The sequence below is a fragment of the Cygnus olor genome, chromosome 1 (genome assembly GCF_009769625.2).
Source record: "Cygnus olor isolate bCygOlo1 chromosome 1, bCygOlo1.pri.v2, whole genome shotgun sequence".
Taxonomy (NCBI): domain Eukaryota; kingdom Metazoa; phylum Chordata; class Aves; order Anseriformes; family Anatidae; genus Cygnus; species Cygnus olor.
Window position 1 is genome coordinate 78,696,300 of NC_049169.1, and position 23,061 is coordinate 78,719,360.

Consider the following 23,061-nt stretch of genomic DNA (forward strand, 5'->3'; position numbering starts at 1 on the left):
CCTGCGCAATGTGATGATCCTGCTCGGCCGGGGGGATTAGACTAGATGATCTTCAGAGGTCCCTTCTAACCTTGGCCATTCTGTGATCCTTGTGGGTCCCTTCCAACTCGGGATATTCTATGATTAAGGTATATATAATGCTTCAGTTCTAATTTCAGAGCATGGATTCATTGATTTCAGAGCATGGATTCATTGATTTCAGAGCAAGTTCTGTTTCACCTGACGTAGAGAAAAATTTCAGCTAAACTAACTTTCAGGTCAGGCATGCCTTGGCCATAGAGCTGGATGGGACAAATAGTTGAGACGTAGTCATGCCCATATTGCTTTTACTTTCTGTGTGGGATCAGCACAATGAAATTATGTTGATCTCAAAGGTTGCTGCTTCCATGTAGAGATGTTCCTTTCTCTGTTTATGAGTCTCCCTAGTTTAAACTATTGCCACCCCCCACCCCTCAGCCACCAGCAGTTGAAATTCTGGAAAATAAATAAACAAATAAAAAAAACTAATCTTAAAATTACAGGGAAAGTAAGAATGTCAGAGAAAGAAAAAGTTTATAGATTTGGTTGTCTATTTCGAGTAAGAAAAATAAATATATTTCATGAACTCTGCAAACTCTCCAGAGCCAGGCCTTAGAGCTACTCTGCTGCTAGGCACAGCTAGTGGGCTTTTACCTGGAGAAATGTGGGATGGTTTCTTTGACCAAAAGATGCAGGATTATACATTCATGTCTGGAAAGCTTGACAGGATGAAGGAGGAGGACACTGAAGCTCTGTTCAGGAAAAAAATTGACTGTGGCTGCATATTGCAGCAGATCCTTGAAGGCTAAATTGCAAACTTTGGTGTGACTGTGATGGTACACAGTGTATATGAAGCAGCCTGAAGCAGCAGTTTATTAGCAATTTCTGAGAAGCAGGGGCTAGTGAACAGGGAAGAAAGGCTGGAACATGAGGGCACATGTCCCAGAAGCAGAAGAAAGGAAGGAGGGGAGCTGCTAAGGTTTGTTTCTTTCTTCAGCCTTCTAAGGTAGGGATTGTGGATCATGGTATAGGTAGAATCCAGAAAAAGTAAAGTAGTGAATCAGATTCTACAATACTTTTCACAGACATTTCCCAAATGTACATTCCCCAGTGCTTTGTCATGTCTGAACTTCAAATGCAGTAATGAATGGGAAATTCCACTATATCCTTTGGGAAACTGTCCAACAATCCTGAGATATTTTTCCCTAAAAGGGTAGTCTAAATGGTTATCTTGTTTCTCTTTGTAATCTGTAGCTACCTCCATGTAAACCAGGGGTACTACTCTCCACCCATGTAGTTATACAGCCTTCAAATATCTTTTGTCTTATGTCATGTACTAGTTATGCATTAATCAAATTCTTACACTCTTCCTACTTGTTAATCAATTCCTGTGATCAGTTGCAATAAGGCCCTCTGTTGCACATACATACATAGAGATATGAAAATCCATAGTACAGATGCTTCCACATTGAAATCAAAGAGATCCCTAAGTCTCAACTAGCCTCTACAAGAGGTAGTGGATGATATTCATCCACCATGCCCAATAAAAATTAGTGGAGATCTTGATCATTTTCTCATCCTGTGAATACTTTCTGATATCCCCTTTTGGGTTTCAGATGGCTAGCCATAGCCAATACTTTTCATAAATTGCACTGCAGCTGTGTACAGAGATCAGCATCTCTACTCTTGACCAAAGTCACTTTCTGGATCTTCATTTAAAACTAAAAAGGCACAATTAGTTTTATTTTGGAGTTACTATCCTACTGCAAGCTTACATTAGGTGTTTCCTACCCTCCATCTTAGTATTTTTCCCAACCCTTATCACCTCGCTAAGTATATATTTTGCTTTCTTTTCCCCTCAGCTGCATTAGTAGCATTTTTTTTAAGTCTCTTAAGCCAATTAGATCTACTAAATCATTCTGCAGTAGTAACAGAAAAATTATTTTTTCTTCAACAGAATGTGTCACTGATGGAATCTGAAGAAACCAATGAGGGAGGTACCACTCCTCTGGAATCAAGCAGCACCACTGGGGAAGCCTGGAATTCTGCAGCAGCTGAAAGAGAGCATCATGCCCCTCATGCATCAGATAAAATGAGCACCAGCCTGCCTGATTCTGCAAAAGGAGTGGAGCTCAGCGCTCCTGAGGACTGCCTTTGTGCTGAAAGGGAAGCAGAAGACATGCCAGGTAGACCCTCTAACCTTGTACAAAAAGTGCCAGCAGGACTGGAACAAGAGCAAGGTGATGCAGAGCCTCAAAAGGGACTCTCAGAATGGGAGGGAGGAGCGATTTTAGAGGAAGGTGAACGGGATTGTTCTCTGAAACTTAAGCAAGTAGAGCTGGCTGACCTGGAAAGCAACCAGGACTTCTCTCTCAGCACAGTCCAGGATGGGCTAGCCACTGGCAATGCTGTCCTGCAGGCTGTGGACCTTGGCACTGAATGTCCTCAGTCCCAGACAGAACTGGCTTTTCATGGCACAGACCCTCAGGCCCAGCATCAAAAATCTCCTTTGGCCAATGCCATTTCCTCTCAGAGAGAGGCACCTAAGTGCTTCTTGGTGTGTAAAACCATTTCAGAGGGGCACTATAAGGCTGAGCCATCTCTGGATAAGATGGAGTCTTTGCGGGAGATTGATGCTAATGTAGAGCACAATCAAAGCAGCAATAAAGTAGCACTAGCAAATGATGAGCAGCCTACCTCAGAGGAAGCAGTAGAGGACATGGCTAAACCACACACTTCCGAAGATGCTAAGGAAAGCAGAAGGGTGCTGCAAAGTTGGGAGGAGAATATAGAGTCTTCATATCAATTGTCTTCCACCTTAACAGATGACAGCCAAATGAGCTCACAACAAGCAGAAGGAAACATCTCTGCTGGTGAAACACGGAATAGCAGCCTGGTCAAAAAACAGGGAACAGTAATGATTCCTAAAGAAAATTCATCCACTTCTAAATGCCTTCATGTTGAAGATGATCACAGAAAAACAGAGAGCAGACCTGCTTCTCCAGTAGTAAGTGCTTTCCAAGTAAAGGATGCTGCAGAAAAAAATAAACAAGTGAATACTTTACAGCATAAGGAACCAGAAGAGGAAGAAGCAGCATCTGAACTTCAGCAGGAACAGGAGAAGAAAGAGTGTGAAGAACAGAATCAACAGAAAGAAGGAAAATCTTTGGAACCCAGAGATCAGAAAAACAAGGAACACAATGAACAGGAACAAGAACTGCAGAGGGAGGAGCTAAGACTGAAGAGGTTCTCTTCAGCTTTCAGTTCAGAGATATCTTGTGTTCCCAGGCATAACGTAGACTTCTGTGGTTTGGAGGATGTTGTTTTGGCTGAGGAAACGGGACCAGCATTTCTTCCTGGGGAATCTATCTGTATGGGTGAACATCTTGGTGAGGGTGTGCTGCTGAAAGCTCATGTCACATCATCAAGTTCTGGATGTCAGCCACTTGCTGTCAGCCCTTTGTCATTAGACAACCTGAACCCAGTGGGTGAAACTCCAGTGGTGCCTCCACATGCATGCCATGTCTCTGACCAGGCAGAAGAGCTGGAAGACTCTGGCCGCTTTTCCACCAGCGGTCAGGATACTGGAGAAGTTGACTGGGATGACAGGGTAAGGCTGGGAAGGGAGGATAAGCACAGTGGTGGACCTGGAAAGGCTGCCCAGACATTTGATGAAAGAGATGCGCTGCACCCTGGAGGAGTGGCAGCACCTTCTAGAACAGAGAACCCGGAGACTAGTGTTGCGGCATGCCCCTACTCTGGTACTAACAATGTGGAGCCAGCTAATCTCATGGATCCTCACCCCTCTGGGGAAAATTTAGGAAAAGCTGAGCTTCATGACTTTATTCAAGATTTACCCTCAGAGCTCACCTCTGTGGCTTCAGTATCTGGCCCACAGCAAGAGGATGCTGGTGGAAAAGTCTCTGTGAGTCCCAAGGACTGTGCTGGTGCCAACCTGAACAAATCGCTGGATTCCATAGAGAAACCAGCTAATCAGGCTGCTTCTGTGTGCATGCAGGACCCAGCATCAGGAGAAACTGCTATTGTAACCCCTGGCCTAGGGGAGGCCAGTGCTCCCCATGAACTGCTTACTTCTGAGAAAGGCTTTCATGAAGACCTTAGTGGCCCATCTTCTTTCTCTGTAATATACACGAGCCCTCTTCCTCCAGAGGAGAGCCTTCCTGGGGATAGAGGGACTGTGGCTTTCATTGCAGGGCCTCTGGAACCACCTGAAACACCAGGCAGGACTTCCACTCCCCTGAACCACCCAGAGACAATTCAGCAGTACCAACCCCCCCCAAAAAAAAGTTCTTTTACGCAAGGAAAAGAAACTGGAGCAAATATGGCTTATGAAATACAACAAACGCCCTTACTTGATCAGTCTGACTGGAGTTTAAACCAACAAGAGCATGGATCCAGAATCTCCAGCATCCTGAGCACCCTAACTTGGCCCCCTGAAGAAGATACGGTCTTTACCACGAACCAGCAAGAACAACCTCTGTCCCCTGTGCCCAGCTCAAGTCTACCTCTGGTGTCTGAGCCTGATGCCAAACATGTCCCCAGCCCTAGTCAAGCTCAGACCCCTGCACTTAATGCAAATCACCTTGCCCAACCTCCAGCCCTTGATAGTTACCAGCCGCTCACTCCTGTGCCCCACTCCAGGCAACATCTAAACTGTGGTATGAATGACAATGAGTTACAAGCCATTCCCTCTACTTCTAGCCATCCTCTACGGACTGCCTCCACTGTACCTGATGCTAATATTGTGCCCTCTTCTGGTAGAGATGTAGCAGAGAAAGTTGTTCTTGTTCCACCAACTAGAGAATGGGATCTCTGTGACTTGGGTACCCAGGATACAGAAACTTATGATGACTCAGGGGTCAGTTTGTTGGCCAAAAACTTTTCTGCTGTTGGAAATGAGGCATTGGCCAGCTGCTCCGACACCAGCCCTGAAACAACAGTTCAGCATGTGGGTATACGGTGTGGAAGATCCTCGCCTGACCACCCTTCTTGGCCCTCACTGGAAGACCTGAGAACATACACAGACTGCAAGAGCAAAGACTCTGTACAGCCCCTTCCAATGCTAGCGTTCACCAATCCAATTCACTTCCTCCAGCTGAGCCCTCCATCGCCACCAACAACCAGAACAACCTGCCAAGAAGATGAGGTCTTGGGAGAGCTGCGATGGGAGCAGCAGGCTGACCTCTTTGGTGTGGATACAAAGAACATTCAAGTTCCATCAGCAATTACAGAGAAAACAGAAGGTGAGAGAAGGATCAAGCAAAGACTGGAAGGACAAGGAGAAGAACACCATTTGGTGGCTCAGTCAAGGGAAGAAGTGCCCAGACATTTACCCTTGGAAAAATCATCAAGCTGGCCAGACAAAAAACCTATCAGGATAGTTGCACAAGAACCAGCAGCCAATCAAGAAAGCCCAATTAAACGTCGAGTAAAAAGCAAGGACTGGCACCGGCAGGGCCTGAAGAGGACATCAGTACCACCAGATATCTTGCAGGGTGAGTCCTTTCCTCTGTTTTCCACCTGTACTCCCTTTCTTTTGGTACTGCGGATACCAAAAACCTGTAGTTAAATAGGCAATGTGATATGGAGTCTTGAGTGTTGAGATCGTGGCATTGCTTTTGTGCATTTCTCATGGTACTCATCTCTGCATCCCTGTAGCCGCCTTATCCTGCTCCAGGCTGCCCCCTCACAGCTCATCCCTGGCTCCACTCTGCTACCCTGTGACAAGTGCATCCTGCTTCATGCAGGGGCTCAGTCCCCTGCTTTCACTAACAGAGACCTTATCTTTCTTCTTTGATTCCTCACTCCTTGACATCACATCCAGTTTCTCTTCCTATCCCTGCTCCATGTTTACTGTTCTGCTGCCCTTACTTGGTAACATGAGCTATTTTGGCCTGCTTGCTGGAGTTGGTTTCTTTATGTGGCTCTTTGGTTCTGCTCATCATCTCTACTGCCATCATACGGCTATTACGTTTTGCTGCACTTCAGTAACAGCCCTTTTCCAACTAATAAGGAAGATGTATGCACACACCCTTAGTAGCCCATAAGTGTTACGGCATGTTTTAGCTCCTTGTTTCTTTGGTACCTCTCTTTATTTTGCAACTGACACCTTTAGGTACCAATCTGACTTTCTAAATATGATGATCTTCCTGTGAACATAGGCTTTGAGATTACAGATGAAAATGAAACGCAAATTTGTCAGATCTAAAATCCCAATTTGCACAAAGCCAAATCACTGATGTCATGAATGGAAAACTTATATCTTCTGTAATGCAGCTCATTCAGACAGTACTTACTGTCAGGATGCATGTCTGTTCTTTATTATATCCTACACGAATATCACTTTCAACATATTTGCTTCTTCTCGGTAATTACCTAGTTTATTTTCCATGCTCCACAACGTGCTGAAGTTTTGGCACAAAGGAAAAGGAGGGCATGGTTGAGGGGTGCAAAGAGTTTGGCAGCACGCTTGAATCAAAATTTGTTTGTGTGTTTGACCTGTAAATTTCATGTTCAACATTTCAAAGCATTCAACACAACAATTCTTTACCCTGACACGTACTTGCAGCTCAGTCTCTGGTGTCTCTTTCTCCTTCTGCTTCCAATGAACTTTATGTATAAAGTCTCCACTCCTTATTTAATTAAGCCCCTCACAAACAAAAGAAGAAAACATACTTCCCTATCTCACGTAAACAGAAGCTGACTCAAACAGCAGTTTTTAATTGATTACATTCATTCTTATGTTGAATCCACCAGACCTCGTCCTTTCTAAGACTCTGGACGTGTGATTTTATTAGATGTTCAGTATTTCTGCCTTAAATGTCACTGAGAGTATTTGGAGCTCAACATATGTAAAAGGAAGTCTAAGACTTCCAGACACAACTAGTGACTTTGGGTCCATTGATCCTCAGATGCCTGGCCCAAGCTTCTGAAAGGGTAAAGACAGCTTACAAAGTAGGGCCTACAGGGAATATCTTCACTTGGGCAACTGGAGATGGAAGCTCTCCGAGTTACTGTCACTTCTGAAAGTGTCAGCCTTTTGTAGATATGAAAAGCAAATGTGACTAAGTAACAGATGTAAAGTTTAAGTAATGCCAAAGATTACTGAAACCAGAAAGTGTCTGACCCATAAATAAATGTCAGTAGGTCATCTGTACTCTAGCCCAAGACGACCACTTAGGCAGGGGTATAGTAAGTGGTATCCGTGTCTTTTGGGATTGTAGCTTGACTATAAATTAGGACTTGCGTTTACTTTCTAATTGTATTATACGCAGAAGTCTCTCCTGTTCCTTCAGAGGAAGAAGCACACAAGGTGCACAAGGAACCACCAGTCAGTTCAGAAACAGTAATATTGCGGTAAGTCTCTCAAAGGCCCCTTTGCTTTGGTCTCGCGTGTGTGTAGTACAGATAACCGATACTCTCCATTGTTCTTGAGGGACTAAAGATGAAGCTAATGAATAGAAAACTATGATAAGATGACTTATGGCTGTGTTTCAGTCCATGCCCTCTGGGAGAGAAACTGCAATAGAAGAATTTCTGTCCCTTTAGGACAGTGTTTCCATCAAGCCAAACTTTGTTCTTTGTAAAGTAAAGCATATGGAGCTTGAGCTTGTTGGAAAGGGGGTCCTTACTGTAGCAGGTCTGTTGCTAAGATTTGGATAAGCCACCTCTGGCACTGTACTCTTCATTTGCTCTTTGTTTCCAAATCCTTGCTCCCTGACAGGGAGAAGAAACCTGCAGACACAATGGAGAACTTCAAGCGTCGGCACTCCAAACTCATCAACTCCTGTAAGTACCTTCTGCCTGAAGTGCCGTGGCAGACCCCTGTCCTCCATCTCCCACCCTTGCAGTGAACATAATGGAGCGTGGCTTTTGCTACACAGCAGCATTAAATCATTAGAGAGGGGTGTTTAGTGGAGGCGGTGAAGCCAGAGTCAGTCACCACTCAGAGAGCTGGTGAGCTTTGCTCATAGCAGGTGCATATGGTCTAATGTATTTGGTTATCCTAAACTGAGACAGTAATAGACTTTTCTCCAGACTGAAGAAGAGGGCAGGTAGCTGCTATAGAAAATATAAAAATATATGCCTCTCTTCACAGCGAGGTTGCTGTATCAGGAGTACAGTGATGTGGTTCTGAACAAGGCCATTCAAAGCCAGAAGAGAGTGGATTCTTTCTCAGAGGATATGGAGTCAAGTTTCCCAAGCTCCCCAAGGTTACGGAGGAAAGTGCTGTCTCCCCAGGACTCATATTTGCAACGTCTGTCAGTCTCATCTACTGCATCCCTGTGGCAGGACATCCCCATGATACGGGGCAGCAGAATGCTGCTCAATATGTCCCGGGATGAGCAGAAGCTGCAAGAGGTAATGGATAGATGTCATAAGGTAGATGGGTGGTTTGTAGTCGAGAAGGAGGCCTGTAAAGAGTGGTTAAAGTGGAGAACAGAAATGTCTGATGTGGGAGTGCAGTGGCTGAACGCGGAGGTCACCTGCTTATGTAAGCAGTATGGTGATGTGGTACTAGTGGTTATGTAGTACAGTGCTGAAGTTAGGCATTGCAGAAGAAAGGAGCAAGTAGGGAGACAGGAACATCTGTAATTTCATGAAAACAGACATAGGAAAATTGGGGCAAGATAAAACATGGAATTTTAAGCATGTTTGATGCAAAAGAGAACATTAAAGTAGAAGACTTCCAGCATTCTCCCACACTTAAGCTTATGAGAAACGCTAATAAAACCACAATGAATTGCCATTTTGGGGGTAGAGTGTGCATTTACAAAACTGACCCATGTGAGCTGCACAGCTCAGAGGAAATGGGAAGATGTATGTGTTCAGCAAAATGGTACACAGAGAAACTCGGTAAGGAAAATGGGAGGAACTAAAAAGTGAATGGGAGAACCCAGAGAGAGAGAAGAAAACAACAGCGTGTGAAACATGATGAAGGAGGAAAAGAATGGTGGCAATGCAGTTGCTGGAAAATTTATGGGAACACATAAAATAGGGGATCTAGTGAAAGTGGAGTCAAGGGGAAGTGAAAAATAAAATTAAAGCAGGTAGCTATTAGTCTTTTTAAGTCATACCACAAGCCTGTTTTTCATTCCCAAAGCCTCTTCTTTTGTAATTACACACTACTTACATCATGTACTAGGAAGTCTTCCTGCTTTGTTCCTGACTCCTGTCAATAAGGCTCCTTGCAGACTTGCCTGGTTTACTGATCTTGTGCTCCCTCCTTTCTTCTCTCAAGGCCAAATTTGAGTTGATAATGTCTGAGGCTTCATACCTGCGCAGTTTAAATGTGGCAGTGGATCACTTCCAGCGATCAGCAGAGCTACAGGCAATGCTCACCAATCAGGAGCGCCAGTGGCTTTTCTCCCGCCTTCAGGACGTACGTGATGTCAGTGCCAGGTGAGATATGTCCCTTTGCTTCCGTGACTAACACCCTCCATGAAGCACAGATACAGTCTAGAAACTACCAGTTTCCATCGGTAACTTATCTCAGTCATGTTCTGCACGTGCACTGACCTTTGAGTTAGATATACAAGCCTATAGCACTCCGTGATTGCATACCATTGCTGCCCTCAAAGGAACCTTTACCATTTTAGGTGACAGGGCAATGCAAATCTTGTTGTTAAGTCCCAGAAACGATGATGCAATTGTGCGCAGAGATCCTTGCAGGGTTAAAACATTCAAAATGCTATTGTAGTCATGCCGTATTGGCCTTAATTACAATGTAACTTGAGTAACTAGACTTGAGCCCAAACCAAATATAGCTCCTGCCAAATGCAAGACAGCAGAAAGAGCAGCGCAGTCCGTCATCCAAAAAAAAAAAAAGGCAGAAAACAAAAATTAAAAAGCCATCGTGTGACAATCTAATGTGAATCAATAAAGCATAAGTCGTAAAATGTAGACATGGTCCCACATGCAAGGAATCCTGTACATTGTAGGATTCTGTTTTCCTCCTTCAAGGCTTAGCTACATATATCACTAAGCTACTGTGGTTTTCTACTGTGTTTTTGATTTCTACTATTGGAATTATTTTGGTTATATCCTAATTTGCTATTGTTTCCTGTCCATGCCTTATAAGTAGCAAATATGACTTCTCAGGAATGAATTAGAGGGCTGGGCTGTCAACAAATGCATGAAAGTTGCAAGTGCCAGATTCTGCACCTGGGATGGGGAAATCCTGGCTGTCCATACAGACTGGGGTATGAGAGGCTGGAGAGCAGCCCTGCAGAAAGGAATCTTGGGGGTTTTGTTTGACAACAAATTGACTATGAGTTAAGTGTGCCCTGGCAGCTGAAAGAGGGACTACCATACCCTAAGATGCATCAAGCACAGCATTACTAGCCCATTGAGAGAAGTGACTGTTCCACTGTCCTCTGCACTGGTGGGGTGTGGCCTTACCTTCAGTACTGTGCCCAGTTTTGGGCACCACAATATAAGAAAGACATAAAACTATTAGGGTCCAAAGGAGGGCTATGAAGATGGTGAAGGGTCTAGAGGGCAAGATGTATGAGGAATGGCGGAGGTCCCTTGGATTGTTCAGCCTAGAGAAGAAGAGACTGAGAAGAAACCTCAGCATGGCCTACAGCTTCATTATGAGGGGGAGCGGAGGGGCAGGTGCTCTCTGGTGAACAGCAACAGGACTCGAGGGAATGCCATGAAGCTGCGGCAGGGGAGGGTTTGAGTTGGATATTAGTTGGGTCTGATATTTGAGTGGCCCTCCATGGAGCCAGGAGTTGGACTTGATGATCCTTTTAGGTCCTTTTCAACTCAGGGTATTCTATGAGGAACAGTAATCCATTTTGCCTCTGACTCTTCCTTGATACCTAGCCCCAGATTGTCGTTGTATGGGCACTACACTCTAGAAGTAAAGGGCTATCTTGCACTTATGTGGGCTGTCCTGACTTTAAAGAAATGAGGATGTTACTGATACTGATGATGATACTGATAATGATACTGATCACTGTGCTCTGTATTTTCCTCTCCTTTTATGGCACTGCAACTACGTGCTGCAGTTTCCTTTTTGACTTGGAAGAGAAGTTTGAGGAGGACATGTTCACCTTCCATGTATGTGATGTGGCTCTGAAACATGCCCCTGAGTTCCGCAGGGTATATGTACCATATGTAACAAACCAGACATATCAGGAGCAAACCTTCCAGCGGTTACTGTAAGTTTTTCATTTGTTGCACCCTTCTCCCTGCTTGCTTGCTGCACCTCTGATATGCATTCTTTCAAGTGATGGGGAATAGGTATTGTCTGTTTGCTGGCACTCACACTACACACCCCAGAAGAACAGCCCGGAATCTTCTTCAATTCAGTGGCATTTGGGACAGCAGGAGTGAGCTGCTGTAAGGATCCTCTTTCATAGCACTGAAAAGAGAAAGAATAATGGACATACATGTGATTCTATTGCAGCCTATTCTCTCTATTTAGTCACTATTGAAAAGCGCAAAAAAAAAAAAAGCTGTTCTGAATAGTCATTTTCAGTCTGTGGTTTTCAGACTACTAAGAACCTGAAGGTGATAGTTAAAAAATATGGCTGCTTTCAGTAAATTTAAACTGGCTATTCAGGTGTCTTTAAGATACATTGAAAATCCTAAGACTGGAGCACCATTAGTCTCTTGCTGTGGGTGGTGGAAGTGAATGTCTCTTGCCCTCTTCTTCTGTACCCAGCGGCCCAACCAAGCATTGCTCAGGCACAGGTCTAGTCCTGAGCAAGGTTTCATTAGCACTTCTGCACTGCTTCTCTACATAACAACGTAATTCCAGTGAAGCTACAATGATTCCTAGAATGCAGTGTTCCAAACACACCATTCAGGCACTGTCTCTCGGTGCTGCTGACTGGAAGCAATCTAGTCTCACAATTGGTTTTCTTCAGTGAAGGTTCAGTTCCACACAGAAAGGACCTTTAAGATATTGTCTAGGGCATTGTGGGCCCAATGGCTACTTGTGAGGCACTTCTACCTGGCCTACAACCTTCTTCTCCATCTCTTAGCATATGGGACTAGCTATTCTGGCAGTAAATGCCACTTGTGTAACATTAGCCTTGTATTTGCTGCTACCCAAGACAGAAAACTGGATAGCAGTAGCTGCCTGTCAGAGGCTAAGAGACATGTTATGTGCAAAGACTAGTCCTCCCAGGAGTAGCAGGAGTGGAGAGGCAGCTTTTCCAGCCTTTGGATAAAGCCCATTTAGTGTGAGGAAAAACTGAAAACCACCTCTGTCTTGTGAAAGGTGCCCTTTTCATAGGGGGGGATTGAAACACAGATGTCACTTCTGGCTTTTATTCCAGAGGACTGTGGCACAAAGAGGAAAGACCTATAAAAGTTGTACTGTTGTCCTTCTATAGCTGTTAAAAACCCGTACTCTTCTTCAGCAGAGTGTCCCAGTTTCTTGACAAAACCTGACTGCAGGGACTGGAGTACTCCAGTATTTGGTGATATCTGGTACTTTTTTTCCCTTCATTTGAAAGACTATTTATTTGCTCTGATACCTGGATGTCTTCTCTCTTTTCCACTCCCACAGAAATGGAAATGCAGGATTCCAGCAAGTTCTGGAGAGACTGGAAAGTGATCCAGTATGCCAACGTCTCTCACTTAAATCCTTCCTCATCCTCCCTTTCCAGCGCATCACTCGACTCAAACTCCTCCTACAGGTAACTGTGTTGATTATCTGCTCTCCTACATTTTCTCTCAAGCTGATACTTCTTCAAGACTGAAAGTCATATAATATGAGCTAGCACCAAGCACTGGGAGGAGGGGCTGCATGCAGTCCTCCTTCGTGCTGTATCTTTGATGTTTGGCTGAATGCTCTGAAGTGACTCTGTTGCATATATTGCAAATATGCCTTTGCAAAAACAAATCCATTTGTCATCATACAAGTGCGGCTGTACATTAGACCAGCACCATGAATTGGACATGATAGTCCCTATGAGGCAATGCAGTTTGCATACTTGTTAGGACTTTGTTGTAACATTACAATTGTGTTCCAATAAATAATGTATAGAGTCATCTCAGAACATGTTGATTTAAATTTTATTTAACTTTTTTGTCTTCCTGCTAGGAAAACAAGTCAAGTATTCTCTGTCTGCCCTCTGGAAGGCAGTCTGTCCCTGCTCTTTGTCTGCAACATTATCTGTCTATTTGTCAATTTGAAAGTCCCTAATGGATCAGTTTTGAGCTCTTTCAATTAATTTTTTTTTTATTTTTGATTATTTGAGCCTTTTTTGAAGGGGAGAGAAAGGAATGATGGGTAAAGAACTATTCTGCAATTAAGGCTATGCATGTATCAGTGATTGCCTGCTATGCCATGTAACTTGCACAGGACAGTTAATTCCATTTAGATTTTCAGTGATGCCCTATTCAGTGCATCTTTTCAGCTACATTCTGCACCTCAAATTTCTGGCCTGATCTCCACATTTCATTTCATACCACTGCTTTAGACCCCCTTGAGGCTGGTATCTTGGTGTCTCCTTGATTCTCCTACCCCTCCCATAGTCTGCTTTGCCTGTCCGCATTACAAAAAACGTCTTCTCTCATGCAGAATATCCTGAAGAGAACTCGGCCTGGGTCTGAGGAAGAAGTGCAAGCAACACAGGCCTATGATGCACTTGAAAAGGTATGGCCATCAACCTAGTCTCCACAGCTACACTCTATCACATAACTACAGGGCACCAAAGTGGCCCTGTACTTTTCATTGACCCTCACCTTTGCCAGGGACCCTTGTCATTGTGACAAATAAGTGTGTTCGTGTGACTCTTCTGCATGTGCACATGTAGCTACAAGCAGACAACACTGAGAAAGGACCCAGCTGGGATGCAGCTGAACCTTTGCCAATGATACTGAACTACTTTTTCAGGACTTGCTGTTTGTGGTCTCCTTTGTGTTCATTACCTTCCCCTCTAGTTAGCTACCAATTTCTCCGCTGCTTCTCCAAGAAAATCTTGCTTTAAAACAAACAGACATAAAAAGCATGGCAAGATGTTTACCCTGTTACATCCATTCTTCCATCCTATTTATTAAAGAGACAAGAGTTAAAGTCTTATGGTACAATTTGTTACCTGCAATTTGTACAGCAGAATAAGGTAGACTTCTTCCTAGCTAGCTCCTGTTCTGTCTAGTCATCATTTGACCTTCTTGAAGTGTCACTCACTTTCTTGTAATTACTCCCCTACTCTCCACAACAAACATAAGGACTAGTTCAACATGATGCATGCCTCCTTAAAACTCTTTGGATGACACCTGCCTGCTGCATAGTTACTAAAACACTGCAGTCTTGAGGCAGGTGGGTAAAATGTCATATGCTGAATCCTGGGACTCATCTGTGTTCAAACCAGAGTCATCTCTATGACGCTGTTATGCAGCTGCCCTGTATCACCTTAGACAGTTATGTAGACAACTTCAAGACTGAAATACCTCTGTTTCATTGTGTCAGGTGCTCACAGATACTGCAACAAGCTCTGGGTTATGGAAAATCTGTGCCTGGTGTTTATCTAATCAGCCTCCTTTGTTTACAGTGGAGCATCTAATAAAAGCTGTTTCCAAATGACCAGCAATTCAACTTCTGTCACCTGAACAGAAAGAAGACTCTAGTATCCCTCCTAGTATTCCAAAGTTAAAACAATACTTATCACAGAGACTTCATCTAACAAATAAATTTCTTAAGAAAGAAGGACAATCTTTGTAGCTATGGAGAAGCTTAGTATGCTTACCTGGAAAACATTTTTTTTTCTCTCCCACGGAGATGCTCAAGAAATTGTCACTTACACTGATTTGTCATGGGCTCCTGGAAGTAGTACTGATCCCACTAGGCATTTCTGGTCCTCACTATCTCACTATCACCTGTTTTCCTCTGCAGCTCATCAAGGACTGTAATGAAAATGTCCAGCGCATGAAGAGCACTGAAGAGCTGATCTACCTCAGCCAGAAGATTGAATTTGAGTGCAAGGTGAGCTTGTCCATGCCCTGAGCCTTGCTCTAGCCTAAACTCCTCTATCTCTTTCCTTGCAAAGTCGATTGTGCTTACTTTTGTTCTGCAATGTACACAAAACTGTTGAATCAGAATATCATACACAGGCCAGCTCTTCATCAATACTTCCCTTGCCCAGTCATTTGTGTCAGACTTCAGCTGATGGTCCCTACCACAAGTTGGTACAAATGCAAATCGAAAACTCATGGATTCCTTGCATACACCTGATGTAAATATTTATTTCTGTCTTGTAGATATTCCCACTCATTTCACAGTCAAGGCGACTTGTGAAGTGTGGTGAGTTGACAGCACTGGACTTCAACACCCCAAGTCCAAAATGGAAAGTCACCACCCGTCCCATCTACTTACATCTCTTCAATGACTGTCTGCTCCTGTCTCGGCCGAAGGAGTGAGTGCTTCAACCACAGTTCTTGCTGTCCCTTCCAAAACACCTGTCTCTTTCTGGGTCTGTGCTTTGGTGAGAGTCCTTTCCCTCTGCCTGCCAGCAAGTGGCAGCATTTGTCAAGTCACTCTCCTAACCCTACATTACATGAGTATCATGTAAGTATGTAGAATCTGATATTCCCAGCTCTTAATTAGAACATACACTAATATAACTAGATATGTTGTGGTCCCTAGTGCAACACTTCCATTGTCTCTCCATTTCTACAATATGAAGCACTTTAATAATAACAATTTATTGTAGTTTTACTCAAAAATAATTTCTTCCTAAAGGACAGTATGAAGGCTTATGAATGTGCAAATCACTGAAACTGGAAAAAGTGGTTGGCTGGTTAAGGGAGGGTGTGTGTGTGTGTTCTGATTCTGTTATGCTGGAAGCTGTCAAGTAAAACCTTGATAGGACAGAGCTTAGTATTTCTACCCTTTTTGTTAAATCCCCTCTCTCTCTTCTCTAGCCTTTTCAGACTTCCAGCAAAAACAAAGGTTAAGGTGCCTGAACCAAATGAAGACTCATTAAAAGCTTCTTGCTTTCCTGACATCAGGGAGCTACGTAGACTCATTTCTTAACTCTTATTACCTTAAAACTCACAACTTTTGTTCCTCCTCTTTACCTGCAGGGGTGGACGTTTTGTTGTGTTTGATCATGCCGCTTTCTCAGATGTGCGTGGGGAGAAGTGCGAGATGAAACTGCATGGAACAAACAAAAATGTTTTCCGTCTCTTTCTACTTCAGAATTACCAGGGAAAGAGAGTGGAGTTTCTGTTTCGAACAGAGACACAGTAAGTGAGCTCAAGGTTATCCTTAGTATATCCCAGTACCATAGCCAGATACCTCCTAGAAGCCTGGCAGTTGTCCCTCAACAATATGCTAAAGTCTTAAATGCAGCTGCTGAGCAGAGGACTCAAAAATCATCCTTTTGCCTTAAGTCCCTAGTAAACCACTTTTCTTCTCTTTCATCATAGCTGTTTATACAATACTACCACATCATTTCATACTATCAGCCTCCAAAAATGGGAGGTTTTGCCTTGTTCCATCCCTTTTCTCCACTTTCCCTGCTTCTCTAAGGACCCCCTCTCTGTCCCCTCCTGTGAGCAAGCCTGCACACACACGCGTGCGCACACACTCCTATCATCAGACTGCTATCCCTCACGTTGAAGTCTGACACCTATCTGGTGATGTTTTCCAGCAGTGAGAAGCTGAGGTGGATCTCTGCTTTGGCTCCTCCACGAGGGGAACTGGATCTCCTGGAATGCCCTGGTGAGACTGATCTGCTATTACAGCAATGAGGGTGGGCCATTTGGAGGAGTTGGGAGTCACTGCAAGGTAGAACAAACCAGAATGACTTTAAGGCAGAATATTTGCCTTTTTGTAAATAAAGATATTCATGGGCTTTCCCTCAGTGCCACGTTCTGTCAGTTGTTTTACCTATCTTTACTCCTCATTATGTAGAAGACCTGTAGTCTCCCTTCCACTGCTCTACTCATCAGTGTTTGGGCAGTGTTTTATCCCCTTCCACCTCTGGGTCTGGTGTACACAGGTTTATTGTTACTTTCTTGTATACCATTCTGATCTTTCCTCTTCTTTTAGATGCACCACAGGTTCAATGCATAAGGACATACAAAGCTCGGGAAAATGATGAGCTAGCTTTGGAGAAAGCAGATATCATTATGGTTATGCAGCTCAGCAATGATGGTGAGCAGAATACACAATGGGTATCTTAAATTATGGGCAGAAAGCTACTTTAGTAGTGTTAAGCTTTCACAATGCTATCAGGCTTCAAAAGGAGCTTCTCATTCCTGATTGTTGCATTAAGAGGATGAAGAGACTTATTTTCATCTTCATTAAGCTACTTTATTTGGAAGCTGAAAGGGGATTTTTATATTTGATCCTAGGGCCTTGTTGGAGGGGGCTTTTGGGGAAGAGGAATGAAAAAAGTGCTTGACTATTTTACCTCATGTTGTGTTTTGTCCCCACTCCCACAGGATGGATGGAAGGAGTGAAACTTTCAGACAGGGAGAGAGGCTGGTTCCCCTCAGAACATGTGGAATATATCTCCAGCAAACAAGCGCGGCAGAAGAACCTGAAGGAAGAACAACGCGTGAAGAATGCCAAGCAGCAGGTCTTCTGCAAGAAATAACTCTACCTTGTTTGGACCTGTACAGCCTCCCTGGCATACGGAAACCACCTTTTTCTAATGTGCCTCAGAAGAAGCACCTCTGCAAAGAGTGTAATACAGCACTTTGACAGAACCAGGTGCTTTTTGCCAAAGAAAGCGGGAATTCAGTCAGGAAAAGTCATTTACTTCCTTTCTGTCACCAGGATTACAGCAGCAGTAGGAGGGAAAAATGTTGCATGTATTGCTTGCTTTGTGGTAGTAGGGAGGAGGGACTTTAATCATACAGAAGTCTAGGATCTGGACTTCTGAAAATATATTCTGGTTTTGCCATTCACAGGTTGCAGGACCTTGGGCAAGTCACTTCAGAATTCTGCCTCAGTTTTCCCATCTGTGAAATGGGGGTATATTTACCTACCTCACTGGATGTTGTGAGGCTAAATTCGTTAGTATTAGCATACTAAGAGCTTTGAGTTCCTGAGAAAGAAGGTGCTAAGTGCAAAGCACAGTGTAGTCGAGGAGAGTTTTCCATTTGAAATATCTTCTTGATATCTTGATGGTATTAATCTCCCTAGTATAACTTTTATTTAGGACAATTTATCTATTTGATTGTGCAAGTCTACTGATTGTTTTTAAATAGGCACAGAATTTTATTGTACCTGAATTTAACTCAGTCTCAACATACTGTTAAGAGTCCTTGACAGCAGTAGAAAATCCACTTGAGTTTCAGAAAATTCTTGGAAGTCACTGTGATGATTTCCTGCACCTTAAGAGGTATCAAGCTGAAGAATCTGTTTCACAAAGGTCACCTCTGTCCCGAACATGTGTCCCAGTAAGCAATGAGAAATGACTATTTTTTCACACTGCTTCACACTCAAAGTAGAACAGTTACCTTTGACATGTAACTATGGCATGTTAGTACATGCCCTGTACAAAATAACTATGACTAGGCATATGCAATGAAGTGGCAATTTCCTGCTGCTCTTAATCTGATAGCTGATGTGGTATTGCATGCACCATTTTGCACACTTATAGAAAACACTGAGATATTTAGCCACTGTAGATAAACTCAAAATATGTACCAGGGCTTCAGTTCTTTTGTAGAACTCTCTGGTTTTAAGTCAGTTTACACACAGTCCTGCTTTTGTGCAGAACCTGTCTATTTGAGGACATGCCTTCAACTTGTAAAATATTGTTTGTGTTAAAGGAAAGTGTTTGCGTTTATTTACATCAATGCAAGATCAAGTATAAGAACCAATACACCAAAGAAAACAGTGTGTAGCCTTCTTGCATTTAATATATTTGAAGAATTAATTATCTTCATATTTCCAACTTTCTTTTTCTGTAACACTCTACCTATACTTCTTAATTACACTGTACCTGGTATGGCTTATTCTAGCCTATTTATGTCAATAATTTTAGCTGGATTTAAAAAAAAAAGTTGCTTTTAGTCCTAATAAACTCATGCACTTCTCCAGTTAAAATAAACAACTTTCTGCTTTCCTTGTTTTAGGTTTTCATCTCAAATATGAGTAACTCGCTATTTTCTGAATGTTTTCAGAACATCATAGAATCACTTAGGTTGGAAAAGACCTCCGTGATCCTGAAGTCCAACTGTTAACCTAACACTGCCAAGTGTACCGCTAAACCATGTCCCTAAGCACCATGTCTACATGTCTTTTACATACCTCCAGGGATGGTGATTCAACCACTTCCCTGGGCAGGCTGTTCCAATGCTTCACAACCCTTTCGGTGAAGAAATTTTTCCTAATATCCAACCTAAACCTCCCCTGGCATAACTTGAGGCCATTTTGTTTTGTCCTATCACTTGTTCCTTGAGAGAAGATACCAACCGCCCACCTTGCAACAACCTCCTTTGAGGTAGTTGAGAGCAACATAATCTTCCCTGGGCCTCCTTTTCTCTAGGTTAAAGAACCCCAGTTCCCTCAGCCGCTCCTCGTAAGACTTGTTCTTTAGGCCCTTTGCTAGCTTTGTTGCCCTCCTTTGATATGCTCTAGCACCTCAATGTCCCTGTAGTGAGAGGCCCAAAACTGAACACAGTATTTGAGGTGTGACCTCACCAAAGCTGAGTAGAAAGGGACAATCAGCTAGTTGTGCTGGCCACGATATTCCTGATACAAGCCAGGATGCTGTTGGCCTTCTTGGCCACTTGAGTATGCTGCTGGCTCATGTTCATCCATTTATCGACCAATTCCCCCAGGTCCCTTTCCAACAGGCAGCTTTCCAACCACTCTTCCCCCAGCCTGTAGCACTATGTGGGATTGTTTTGCCCCAAGTGCAGGATCCGGCACTTGGCCTTGTTGAACCTCATACAGTTGGCCTTGGCCCATCAGTCCAGCTTATCTAGTTTCCTCTGTAGAGCCTTCCTACCCTCAGGCAGATCAACACTCCTGCCTGACTTGGTACCATCTACAAACTTGCTAAGGGTACACTTGATCCCCTTGTCCAGATCACTGACAAAAATATGAAAGAGAACCCAATACTGAGCCTTGGGGAACACCATTTTTGACTAGCCTCCAGCTGGATTTAACTCCATTTACCGCAACTCTTTGGGCCTGGCAACCCAGCCAGATCTTTACCCAGCAAAGTATACACCTGTCCAAGCCATGAGTAGACAGTTTCTCCAGAAAAATACTGTAGAAAACAGTGTCAGAAGCTTTACCAAAGTCTAGGTAGACGTCCACAGCCTTTCCCTCATCCACTAAGCAGGTCACCTTGTCACAGAAGGAGATCAGGTTAATCAAGCAGGATGTGCCTTTCATAAATCCATGCTGACTGGGCCTGGTTGTCTTGTGTGTGCTGCATGATGGTGTTCAAGATGATCTGCTCCATAACCTTCCCTGGCATTAACATCAGACTGACAGGTCTGTAGTTCCTTGGGTCTTCCTTCTGACCTTTCTTGTAGATGGGCATCACATTTGCTAGCCTCCAGTCAACTGGGATCTCCCTGGAGATCTGCTCCCCACCCCTATCTTCCAGCTCTGAGGGCTGGGTACCTAGACAGCAACTGGTCTTACTAGTAAAGAGTGAGGCAAAGAAAGCAGTAAGTATCAGTCTTTTCCTCATCCTTTGTCACTATGATTTCCCCTTACATCCAAAAAAGGATGGAGATTCTCCTTAGTCTTCCTTTTGTTGCTAATGTATTTATATAAACATTTTTATTGTCTTTAATGACAGTAGCCAGATTAAGCTCCAGTTGGGCTTTGGCCCTTCTAATTTTCTCCCTACATAGCTCCACAACATCTTTGTAGTTCTTTTTAGAGCCTGCCCCTTCTTCCAAAGATCATAAACTTTTTTTTTTAAACTTTTTTTTTTCTTCCTGAGTTCCCGTCAAAGATCTTTATTCAGCAAGGCTAGTCTTCTTCCCCGCCAGCTTGTCTTTCAGCACATGGGAATGGCCTGCTCCAGTACCTTTAAGATTTCCTTCCTGAAGAGTGTTCAGCCTTCCTGGACTCCTTTGCCTTTCAGGACAGCCTCCCAAGGGACTTTCTTAGCCAATCTCCTAAACAGACCAAGGTCTGCCATCTGGAAGTCCAAGATGGCTGTTCTGCTAGCCATCCTCCTGATTTTTCCAAGAATCAAAAACTACTAATTCATGACCACTATGCCCAAGACATCCTCCAACCTTCACATCACCCACAAGTCCTTCTCTGCTCATAAGCAAAAGGTCCAGCAGGGTGCCTTGAGTTGGCTCACTCAACAGCTATGTCAGGAACTGAACTTCCACACACTCCAGAAACCTCCTAAACTGTTTCCTCAGCTGTATTTCCAGCAGACACCTGGTAAGTTGAAGGCTCCCCTGAAAACAAGACTTAGCGATTGTGAGACTTCTCCCAGCTGCTTAGAGAATATTTCATCTGCCTCTTCAGCCTGGTTGGGCTGTCTCTAACAGACTCACACCATGACATCTGCCTTGTTTTCCTTCCCCCTGATTCTTACCTGTAAATACTCAACCCTATTGTCACCACCATTAAGCTCAAGACAAAGACTCCCTAAAATACAGGGCTACCCCACTGCCTCTCCTTCCTAGCCTATTCCTTCTGTAGAGTTTATATTTTCCATTCCAGCACTCTATTGTGTGAGTCATCCCACCAAGTTTCTGTGTTGGCTCCTATGTCTTCCACAGGAACATTTGGGGACATATATAGCATAACTGGAAAAAAAAATCTGTATTTCCATACTGTTGAGAGATAAAAACATTAAAGACAACCTGTAGATGGGGGCAGTTGCACTCATTTATTTTGTGGTAAGAACATGAATGAAATACAGGCACAAGTTACATTTTAAAAGTGTTGTGGATAACCAGGAAAATTCTTGAATTCTTGGTTTATGTCTCAAAATGGAATGTTATTTGTGCTATTTTTTCCATTACAAAAAAAAAAAAAGTGTCCATCCCTTCTGAAAGAATAAATGAAAGCATTCTCCACAGTTCTTATTCTTCTTCAGAATGCTAGAAAAAGCTGACATTATGACCAGAATTCAGTAAACAAACATAACATTACTCAGAGACAGGAACTTCTAAAGCAGTTTTTAATTTTTATCTTTGTGCTTTTATCTAATATTGATTAGATAAAACTAATCCCATCCACTCCAAGATCAGAGTTGTGTCTGGTCAGCTGAATGCCTCTAAGAAATTAAATGTCATTTTAGCTGCAATAACATTCCAGCTAGCATGTCTTGTATTTTGTGGTGGAACCAGGTGCACTGTCATACTAATTGTACTGTCTTCAGAATGCTGGTGCACCTGCTTCAGTTTACACTCATTTAACACAATGTTACAACACTCAAGTGAAAGCATCTGCAGATGCATGACCCTGGATGCTAGAGTGAACCTTGTAACAAAAACAGGATGTATGGGAAAATGCACAATAAGAGAATGCCAGCATTAAGATACCGAGCCTATAACCAAGATGAGGATGAAGGATGTTTCATCATGGTGGAGCAGAACACAATTAAGCAAATCACAGTCATTAAGCAAGGACTGTCTGTCTTGTTTGCAGACATACAAATTGTGTTTAGAGCCAGCCCCACTTCACTCAGTGGTTAGAAAAGCGGAACATGGAAGATGCAAGAGAAGAAGAGTTGATTTTCAGAACCATTGTCATCCATGCAAGTTACAGTACAGGTCTCTCCATCAGCTGCACAAAGCAAGAAAAAACTCAGATAAGACAGACTTGGTTCACTCCTCCCCTACATCTTGTGTTCTCACCTGCAAGTATGCAAAGCTGTTTTAAGTTTTATCAGAGCTGATGACAACACTTGTAGCATGAGAGTACTAATTGCCTGGTATCACTGAGTTAGGAGCCTGGATTTTTATTTTTATTAAAAGACTTTTAAGTATGAAAACAATGAAAGATGACAGCACCAAAAGTCAAGAAGTGCCACTTATTTCTTGTAACTACTAGTTTATGGAGAATTAGAAGTATTTCAAAACAGCTACAGCCAGAGCACACAAAAA

General features: G+C 43.2%; 1 protein-coding gene across 2 annotated transcripts in view; it reads left to right on the forward strand.

Moving 5' to 3' along the window:
- ARHGEF5 (Rho guanine nucleotide exchange factor 5) overlaps nucleotides 1-19,066 on the forward strand; it is a 38,081-nt gene extending 19,015 nt beyond the window's left edge. The window contains exons 2-16 of one of the 2 annotated variants that reach the window (XM_040565919.1): nucleotides 1,976-2,204; nucleotides 2,844-5,534; nucleotides 7,314-7,395; nucleotides 7,763-7,827; nucleotides 8,138-8,400; nucleotides 9,281-9,441; nucleotides 11,055-11,207; nucleotides 12,566-12,695; nucleotides 13,583-13,657; nucleotides 14,897-14,986; nucleotides 15,262-15,416; nucleotides 16,087-16,248; nucleotides 16,656-16,726; nucleotides 17,057-17,161; nucleotides 17,452-19,066. In XM_040565919.1, the coding sequence (XP_040421853.1) occupies nucleotides 1,976-2,204; nucleotides 2,844-5,534; nucleotides 7,314-7,395; nucleotides 7,763-7,827; nucleotides 8,138-8,400; nucleotides 9,281-9,441; nucleotides 11,055-11,207; nucleotides 12,566-12,695; nucleotides 13,583-13,657; nucleotides 14,897-14,986; nucleotides 15,262-15,416; nucleotides 16,087-16,248; nucleotides 16,656-16,726; nucleotides 17,057-17,161; nucleotides 17,452-17,606 (4,587 nt within the window). In that variant the 3' untranslated portion in view covers nucleotides 17,607-19,066. Of the gene's footprint in view, nucleotides 1-1,975; nucleotides 5,535-7,313; nucleotides 7,396-7,762; nucleotides 7,828-8,137; nucleotides 8,401-9,280; nucleotides 9,442-11,054; nucleotides 11,208-12,565; nucleotides 12,696-13,582; nucleotides 13,658-14,896; nucleotides 14,987-15,261; nucleotides 15,417-16,086; nucleotides 16,249-16,655; nucleotides 16,727-17,056; nucleotides 17,162-17,451 lie in introns of both variants that reach the window. The other variant, XM_040565908.1, reaches the window with a different exon arrangement.
- The last annotated feature ends 3,995 nt before the right edge of the window (nucleotides 19,067-23,061 follow it).